The sequence below is a fragment of the Lycium barbarum genome, chromosome 5 (assembly GCF_019175385.1).
Source record: "Lycium barbarum isolate Lr01 chromosome 5, ASM1917538v2, whole genome shotgun sequence".
Taxonomy (NCBI): Eukaryota; Viridiplantae; Streptophyta; class Magnoliopsida; order Solanales; family Solanaceae; genus Lycium; species Lycium barbarum.
Window position 1 is genome coordinate 141,061,354 of NC_083341.1, and position 10,258 is coordinate 141,071,611.

Consider the following 10,258-nt stretch of genomic DNA (forward strand, 5'->3'; position numbering starts at 1 on the left):
AAATGAGTTGGCGCCATTTATTGGGTACTATTAGCCACAAATTTAAAGTTATTAGTGACACATTATTTTGTCATTAATTATATACCCAATTTGCGACAAACTGATTTTCGTCCTAAAATTAGTTAAATTTTGGAGACGAAAAACTTTTGTCGCAAAACTGTGTTGATAAATTAGTGACAAATTAAAATTTGTAGTTAATCACTGTAAGTTTTTGCTACAAAATTTTATGTTTAATTTTGACCCTAGTTTTTATCACTAACAACATAAACAATTAGTGACAAATAATTTATTGTCTCTAATCAACATGCGACTTAGTGACAACAAATTTTTGTCACAAAATATGCAATGTTTTAAATAGCGACGATTTACAAGTTCTAGTTGGATGATTTAACTATTGGCGACGAAAAATATTCGTAGCTAAAATCAATGATATTTGTTTACGATTGTTTATGGTGACAAGTTATCGATGTTCGAGTGTCTCGTGATAGCAAACAGTTTTTGAAAAACTAGGATATTTATGAAAAAAGCAAAGCGGGGCGAAGAAATAAGGAATGAGATGATGTTTCAACTTGGAAAATCAGCCAAATTCAGGCGTTTAAAATATGGTAATAATCATATTTAAATTGTGACTACTTCATTGCAATTATAGTCAAATCTACAAATCAAATTCAATTCTAGAATTAATTTCAAATACAATTTATAATTTAATCAAATTGAAGTAAAATTGAGATAACTTAATTATCCAATTAATTCATTAAGCTTCTTGAACTTGAACAAAATAACATATATTTGTAAAAAATAGACTAAATATAATAATACAACTGTAAATGATCTCTCTCTCTCTCTCTCTCTCTCTCTCTCTCTCTCTCTATATATATATATATATATATATATATATATATATATATACACACACACACACACTAGGTAATTAACCCACGCTTCGCGCGGTCAAATGGCCTCATTAAGTTTATGGTAACAGTAAAGATGCGAAGAGCATTTCAGCCCAATTTAGATGATCTTGCATTGTGATATTAAAAGTACGAAAGCACTTAATTAAATGTCGTTCATCCTTTTTACACTTTAAAACATATTTTATATTAGGGAAAATGCATGAAAACGCCCCTAGACTTGTCCCCAATTATCAGTAACAAACTTATATTTTGCGGGGGTCCCATAACCCCTCTAGACAATTTTAAATTGTAATTATTACCTACGTGCTGAGGTGACAAAGAGAGTGCATTTTTCTGCATTCCCCAAATTAAATACTACTGTGGAACTTAGGAATTGGCAAATGATATGGATGGTTGATTAATATAGTAAAACCATAATAACAAAAGATCATCCTCCATAAATGTAAGGAAATACTAAGATAATTAACTCCGATTGCTTGAGATTTTCCAAGCTTAAACACAGTTATGTTTACACCATGAGTAGAAGTTCAACTGAAGAAATCAAAACAAAGAATATTTTTGGTTAAAGAAAAACTCATTTGCAGATGTAGTCGATTGAACCAAAAAACAAACAATTCTTTTACAAAAGGGACTAATTTCCTATTAATTGTTATCTCTGTTGTGGTATGGCAGAGATGGCGGCGAGGGATAGTGGGTATGCCGACTAAAATGTGGTTCCATTGCTAAGAACATGAAAATATGGCAGAATCACAACAATTTTTTCTTTTTTAATACGAAGAAGAAGGTGGGTCTATTGTTAATGGTAAGTGTTTAATGGTTGATCTATGGGGTTTTCTGGCAATGAAATGAAGTGTTTAAAATTTTGTGGGTGTTTGGTCATGAGGTGGGTGTTTAGTGGTTGATCTATGGTGTTTTTTGGCAGTGAAATGAAGGGAAGTAGAAAATGCTCCAAACTCCTGTCATGGCAAATTTCAGATCGGGAAAGGATTCCACCTCCTGAAAAGAAAACAGGAGAATGAACAACAACTACCCTGTACATCATTTTCGTTGTTGATCATTTTCTAGTTTCTCCATAAACAAAAACTTTGAACCAAAAAAACTTTGAACTTGCAACCAAAATTTTAAAAAAATCGTAGAGAATAATAAAGAAGTAAAAAGAAAAAAAAAAGTAAAAGAAAAGATTTAAGTGAAAAATACACGCCAGGGGCATGTATTTCACCACTTAAACACATATCTGGTGGTAGTGTTTCTGGGGGTAATAATACCGTTTATAAAATAGCCGGAGGGTAGTAGAACCCCCGCAAAGTATAGGTGTGTCACAACAAATTCGGTCATAGTTTAGGATTTATTTTAGCCATTTTCCCTTTTATATTACGCAAAATTGTAATTTATTGTTATTGTCTAATATTTAGGACATCAAAACAGAGGCGGACCCAGGATTTTGAGTTCGGGGGTGCTGGATCCAGAAATTTTGAGTTCGGGGGTGCTCTATTAACTATTTATATCTGTTTCCTTTATATTTTCTATACAGTTATACACTCCGTAACTGAATTTAATGGGTGCCGGAGCACCCAAAAAATGTACATAGGTCCGCCCCTGCATCAAAATCAACTCAAATTTAGTTATTAAAGTTCTCCTTATTTGAACCACATAAGAAATCCTAAAATTTAGGATTTCAATCAATAGAATTATATTTTGTACAAATTATTTCCTTATTTGAGTAATATATTTTTTTTTTTACTGGAATTTGTGGCCTAAAAATCATTAATCCTTTTCAAATTGGCAAAATTTCCCCTCATTTTCTCCCTTTACGGTTTTCCCCAAATCCTTCACATCGACAAGCAGTATATCCACCAGATGGTGTGTCTTTTACTACTTCTTTACGTTTCGAAGAAGGGTTTTAGGCCAACTCTTTTGATGTGAATCTGTTCCCCTTTTCCTTTTTTCCTTTCTCTACCCATCTGAATCCGATTAATTAATTTCTGAATTTAGACTTATCCGAAAGGAATTTTCTTTGATTGCTAGTCGTCAGTCTGGCATATGGGAGCTTGTTTTTTTAGAAAATCCCTCCATGTTAATACTTGGCGCCAATGCAGCTTGCCCACCACCTATTCAATTGAATGCTTGAATGAGTGATCACTGCAACTTCATGCTCCTCATTATTTTTCTATGATGGGGTTTCTCCTTTTCAACAGAAAAATACATTTCTTGCCAGTATATATCTAGCTGAAGTGGACTGCATGATTATCAATCCCCCAAATTTATTGTTGTTGCTTAAAGAAGTGTATGTTCAATGTCCAGATAAGTAATAATGAAATCATGCTAATCCGAGACAATTACGTTAGCTATATCACAATTCTTACAATTAGCTCGTTGCAGGTCCAATTAGGAATTGTCAAAGTCCCGGTTAGAGGTCTTGGCTTAATGCAACTTTGAAAAAACATTTTGAATTACTACTTAGGATAACTCATAAGAAATAGAAAAATATACTATTATGTTTACTTCTTATACTAGGAATTTGGGGTATCAAAAATGAAACCAATATTTAATGGTATTCTTTTTTCTTTATTCTAGTAGTTCTAATATGTTGACTAAATACCCTTATTTCATCTCCATACTTGAAGATAATCATAACTCTAAGAGCTCCCACATTCTTGGTGAAACTGGAAAAAAGGTACTGGTAGCTACAGTTATAGAAAGGCAAATAGAAAAGTTCCATTCTCTTTCATTAATAGCAAAATTAATTTAGTGGTAAACTTTTGCTTACTTAGTTACTAATGAGATTTTTTCATTTTGATGTAAAGCAAATGCAGCCATGTTTAGAAACCCAAATAGAAAAGCCCCATTCTCTGGTTGTGTTCTCTTACATTTCTACATGTTAATATTTCTTCTTTTTCCATGATCTCAAGTTCTTTTTCATAAGGCTTTAATTTTGCCTACAAAAAAATGATTAGGCTTGTGATAGTTGATTGTTCCTTATTCATTTGGTGGTAATTATAGCCAGGTATCTTAAGATTTGATTGCTCCCATCAATTGGGAAGTGGAAGCCCTTCCGAATTTGGACAAATATCTTTTTTTCCTTGCTGGTGTGGCTAATGCAATAACTCAAGTTAGTTCTTTTCTCTCTTCTTCTCCTTTTTTATTTGACAAAGTAAGCATTTTAATTGATAAGCATCCTGAGGCTTCACATCATGGAGCTAAACATAATCAATAATTTGCTCTTATAGTTTATTTTTGTATAATGCTTATCCCTTTGGAAAATCTACTTTAAGTAGTTACTACTTTCTCAACTCGGCTACTCCATTCATAATGACGAGCACGATGCTGAAACAATGTATTTGCTAGATTGCTCCAAGATTTAATTTCTGCCATTTACTGCGACATTGCGAGTTTCATATGATGAAAATCCAAGCAATAAATTGTTAGAATTTGCTTATTTCTAAACCTGTTTTATCCAAGCTGCATGGTCCCCAAGTAAGCTTAAATGTTCATTCCACATCTTATGAGTGTCCTATGATTGGCTATCCTTAATGAGTACTGTTAACTAGACATGAGATTCCTGGAAGTTTAATAATGAAGTTGTTTTAACTTCTCTTTCATTTTCTTTATGCAGGAGTTGTGTAGCAATACTCTTGATTGTGTTATCAATAGGTTGAAAATGGCAGCTCAAAATTTTCTTTCGCTCGAAAAGTGGAAGGAGCTCACAAGATAGGGGAAAGACGTTATGATTAATTACATTGTATTTTTCAAGATAATCACATTTTTATCACATGACATACTATTTTGTCATAAATTGATTATATTTGTGATAAAACATAGTATGGTCCTAGAATTGCCTTATGATTAATAATATGATTCATTCTTAAACTTCAAATTAAATTTGTGTTTTATCATAATTGTTATTGTCACTAATCACGACAATTTACAGCGACAATTTTGTTGTGTCAGTAAAAAAAGGGTATCTTTAGTGACGACATGATAGGTTTCAACTACAAAATTATAACTCATTTTTGTAAAGCTAAGTTGTCACTAATTTTATACATTTGGGGACAAAATATCTTTTCATATATAAAAGGTTGTCTTTGGTGACGAAATTAATTTTGTTTAACTGCGAAATATATATAACTTTAGTGACAATTGGCGTCGTCACTAATTAAACTGAAAAATTAGTGACGAGGAAGTTTTGTTGGTATTAATAACCCTTTTAGCGACGAAAACACACTATCAATACAATTTTTTTTATACTTTTCTTGACGAATGAGTTCGTCCTAAATATTACGCATTTGGGGACAAAAATGAATTTCGTAGTTAATGCAACTTTATTTAGCGACGAAACACTAAATTGTCTTTGTATACATTTAGCGACGCGCTTTTAGAGACGAATGATTGACGAATTTTTTTCGTCACGAAAGATATTTGGTGACGAAATATAAATTTTAAGTGACAAAATAATTCGTCACTGATAATCAAATTTGTTGTATCTGAGCCACTTTTACTAAGTGTTTTAAGAAAAGTTACTTATCTCTTATATCATTTCATTTATTGGCTTTTATTTTATTCTTATACATGTATAATCATTATCGTTATAATTATAGAGTGATATTTTTATCGACCTAAGTAATATTTTTATCGACCTAACTTAAAACATGCATGTACCACCTCTGATTGCTTTGTTGTATCTCTTTGTGTGCTGTCTCAAGATATTAATTGCCGTTAGAAATGAATACACACACATGTATAAATATATAAAATCTAGATCGACAAAGTATTTGTCACACCATATTGAAATATTATAAATTGAAAAGTGTAAAAACAATTACGTTGTTAGTATTTTATAAGGTACATCCAATGTTTAAAGGTGGAGTAATTTTGAAGTGATTCCAAATTGATAAAGGTGATCTCAATAAGAAAATCGAGTTAGTTAACATGTCCGACATGTTTGCACTTTAGGGCACTTACTCTTCAAAAGATCAAAAGCCATGTGCTTTTATTTTATTTTCTTCGTTTTTTTTTTTTTTTTTTTAATTTGGGGCCCTTACTATTCTTTGCTCATGAATATTTTCTTCTTTTTTTCCATTTTTATTTGTGTAAATTCAGGTTACTACTAGTCTCACATATGAGTATTAATTAGTTCCATTTGACTACATGTATCGTTTTAATAAAGGCCCTTTTAATAAATAATAGTGTAAGTTGCACGTTTTCTTGTATTTTTATTTTTGACCATGTCTACTGATGAAGAGGTTTGAATTACCATTGACAACGTTGTGATCCAAAACAATAAAAATATTTCGATCTTGAAAGGGCAATTCATGTATAGAACTAATCTAATTAACAAGCTGCTTATTAATAAAACAGAACGAAGAACATATTCAAATATTTAGACGAATTAAAAAAGGAACCACAACAAGGTCCGTTTGCACAACTTTTCTTGAATAAGTTCTTTCAGAGAATATTTTAGAAAAGTTTTTGAAATACAAAAACATGTTTGGATAATTGTTGCTTTTTTTTTTTTTTTTTTTAATCGTGGGAGTGTTCAAAAAAGTTTTAGAAATGTCTGAAAGTAGGCTTCACTCAAAAAAAGCTAAAAAAAGCTTAAAAGCTGATTTGACTAACTTAAAAGTCACACCCTCTTGGACATTTGGTTGAGTCTGTCAACCGAGTTCACTTCTATAGTGAGTTTGATCCGAGCTAAACCCCAACTTATATAGCTTGTACAATACTGAATCAAGCGAGCTCGATCTGATCACAAATTATTACAGTAGAATCATGCTAAATTGACTCGAACAGAAATCGACACTTCAACATTTGTTTTAGCATTTCTGATAACACCTGGCAAAATTAAATTCACAGTTGATTGAGAAAAAAAATATATAACTTAATAGTTTTAAATTGAGTGTTTAGCTTAATGCTATTAAATTATTAATTTCAATTAAAAAAATTATTTGAATTCGGCTGAATTAAACATATAAAGTATTTGCTATCTACCACCAAATATGCACGTGAGGTAATTTTAGCGAGCTTCAATACACGTGTTTCCTGTTAAAAATGTGATGTAGGATAACAATTAAATTTATATAAAAAGGGTTAAAGGTAAGTAAATCGTATTCAATCAAACCCTTCATCTTGTGGTTAAACCGAAAGGGTGTGTAAAAGCAAGAAATGAATAGCATAAAAGTATAAAGAGACAAGAACTAGAAATCAAGTAGAAAACTTGTAGTAATATTTTGTGAGGGTTTAGCAATGGTGTTGTCTTACAAGTCAGAATGAGAGTGAGGGATCTTCTTCCTTCGCTTGGAAGGTATATTTATGAATCAAGGCTTAAAACTTTTCAAATTTAAAAGTACAATAGTACGGTGAGAAAAGACTACTCCACAATATAAAATTCCTATCAGACAGTGTCATGAGATTCGAGGTTAATTGACGTCGGACAGGGAGTTGTTGGGAGTGCGTTCCATCTAAAAAGGAAGTTGTGACCGAAGGGAAAAGATCCCACAGCAACAATACTATTGGTCGCTCGGTCACACGAACCAGTTCAGGCCACACAGACACAACACGGGTTTTAGACATGGGGAGGGGGGGGGGGGGGGTGAAGATCTGAGGATGCCATCAAGGCATGATTTAGAGCATCTCTGTGGGTCCGGATCTGGCTGAGTCAAGACTTCCACATGATCCTGTCAGTTGGTCCTTCTATCAATCCTGGATTTCACCCCATACAATACGTATATATGAAATACCCTTATCCATCAAGATTTAAAAGTGAAAATTTTCACAAGGTGTCATCACATCATTACTCAAAATAATTGATATCATGAATTTTATCGACCAAAAACTTAAAAGTGGAAAATTCATCAATCTGATACTCGTTTTGAGATTCAACTAGTTTGAATTTGTGCTACAAAGTCAAACTTTGAAGATAAAGCGTTACCTACCAAAAATGATTTTTACCTAGAATTCAAACCTAAAAATCGGGTTAAGGACAAAGAATATCACTAACTTTGGTGATCCATACTCATTAAGCATATGTAAAGCTTCAACTTTTTTATAAAAAAAGAAAAGAAAAGGAAGTTTAGACAAGACACATGCCCAATAATTATCTTTTGACTCACTAACTTTCCATTTCACTTCCCAATCCATATAAGTTACACAGTAATTACGAATTTACAAGAAGCACTATAAGATATTAAGACCAATCTTTAATTGAATCAATATCTGCAAATCAAGCCAAAAGCCAGAAATCCTTTTGTCTTTTGGTAGTGATTAAGTATCCACCAAGTTTCTTGCTTTTTCTCCTTACTGCAATTGCCATGCAACTAGCATTCTGAATACAATACTCTACCACCCCACCACCACCAACACCACCGCTACCGCCGCCACCGGCAACCACCCTACCACCGGCCCACATCATAATTAGCCGCCACGTCATGGACCTTTTCTTTTGGCCTAAGATTAGAAGTGACACTTCTTGTTTCTTGGCCTCTTCTACTATTATAGGACCTTTCTCTTTCCCTTGTGCTACTGCCACTTCCACTTGGACCTGTGATCACCAAAAAAACATTGTAATTTTTCATTTATATACTTCTATTACTTTAATTTAATTTGTTCTAACAAGTTATATCTACCATAACTTTTTGATAGTTTAAGTCTTGTACACGAACAATGTAAAAAATATTTATGTAATTAGATTACTTACAAAGTTACAAACAAGTCTTTGTTATAAGTTACTAATATATAAAAATAGAATTCTACCATTACATGTTAATTTATGCAAATAATATAAAAAAAGCTATACGATTAATATATATAACTTAAAGTTTTTTTTTTTAAATAATTAAAGTTCCAATTATTAATGCAGTAGTTTTCTGAAATATCTTTTAAGCAACTCAACAGTGTAATATTATATATTACTAAACTATAGGAGTCATTTGGTTCAAGATAATTGCGGATTATAACTAAGATTATGATCAGGATAGATAATCCCAACTTTTATATGGGATTGACAATCTTATGATTTTGATATACAACTTTATCCTGATTTTAATTAATATACATAACCAAATATTGAGCAAATTTAATCCCAAATATTAAACAGATCATAGTAAGCCTAATTCCCTTAACGTAACATCCCCTAAAAAGAATAATAAGAAGAAGAGGAGAACATTAATCTGATTAAAAGCATAAAATTTATTGTATTTAAGACTTGATGAAAAGAGGCACACCTCAGGTCTTTTTAGCTTGCAAGTATTCTTCAGTGAAGCAAGAAATTCAAAGATTCTTGGACTTATTTCCTTTTTAGATTCTTCATCTGGAAAAAAACAAAAACAGATTATGAGAACTTCTAATGTATAGAACCTCCATTAGCTAGCTCCATTTATAAAACATAAAATAAAATAGAAAAGAAGAAGGATGTATATAATTAAGAAAAAATAAAGCAAAAGAGTAAACCTTGTTTAGAAGGTTTAGTAACATAGAGAAGAACAAGTAAATCATGGCTCTGAACAGTATGAGTTAATGCCCATTGCAATGCATTCTTTGCTTCAAGGCTTGAATCTACTAAAATCATAATTTTTCGGCCAATTAAAGGTGCCGGTTTCGCGATATCACCAGCATTTTTTTCCTCAGACATGGCTGATGAAGTATCATTTTTCTCTTCATGATCATCACCTTCAACTTTCTTAGCAAAATTCTCATTAATGTTGTTGGCTTGTATAGGTGGTGAACGAATTTGAACATGAGGCCTAATTCTATTTAGGCAAAAACTTGGCATTCTAGTTCTACCCATCTTTAATTTTCTGATCAATGTGATGAAATTAGTTCAAGGTTGATACTTATAAGGAAGAAAGAAATAGAATGTGACAATAATCATGAGGTAGTTGGAAGAAGAAATGAGTGAAAAGAATTGATCATGTTACTTTTCCTTTTAGTTTATTTTAAAAAGCAAGTTGTCATATTTTGAGTTTAAAAGTTATACGCAATCACAGTATAAAAACACAATTAAATCACTTGAAATATAAAACGACTAACTACATTTAATGACATTAAAATAAGTAACAAACTATAACATGTTAATTATATAGGTATTTGTAGAAAAAATTATTATACTATAAATCCGTCTCAATTTTATATTTAGTAAATTTTTAGTCTCAATGTTTCTAGTCTACCCCTAATCAATGATACTCCGCCTAATAAAAATAACATTACATATTTAAGACACGTAAATTAAGACTTTTCTTTTTAATATTTTGTGTCAGGTTAAATAAAGACACGTAAAATGAAGCCCGAGTGATAATTAAAGTAGGGTTTCTCCATTAAGTATTTTTTGTTGCAATGACTAACCCAGCTTCTAG

At 31.6% G+C, this 10,258-nt stretch overlaps 1 protein-coding gene across 1 annotated transcript; it reads right to left on the minus strand.

Moving 5' to 3' along the window:
- Positions 1-8,004: 8,004 nt before the first annotated feature.
- Positions 8,005-9,801, minus strand: LOC132642853 (uncharacterized). The gene is made up of 3 exons (XM_060359878.1): positions 9,357-9,801; positions 9,131-9,216; positions 8,005-8,448 (listed from the first exon to the last, which is right to left on the minus strand). The coding sequence occupies exons 1-3, from the start codon at positions 9,691-9,693 to the stop codon at positions 8,131-8,133; spliced, it is 741 nt and encodes a 246-aa protein (XP_060215861.1). The 5' UTR covers positions 9,694-9,801; the 3' UTR covers positions 8,005-8,130.
- Positions 9,802-10,258: the final 457 nt, after the last annotated feature.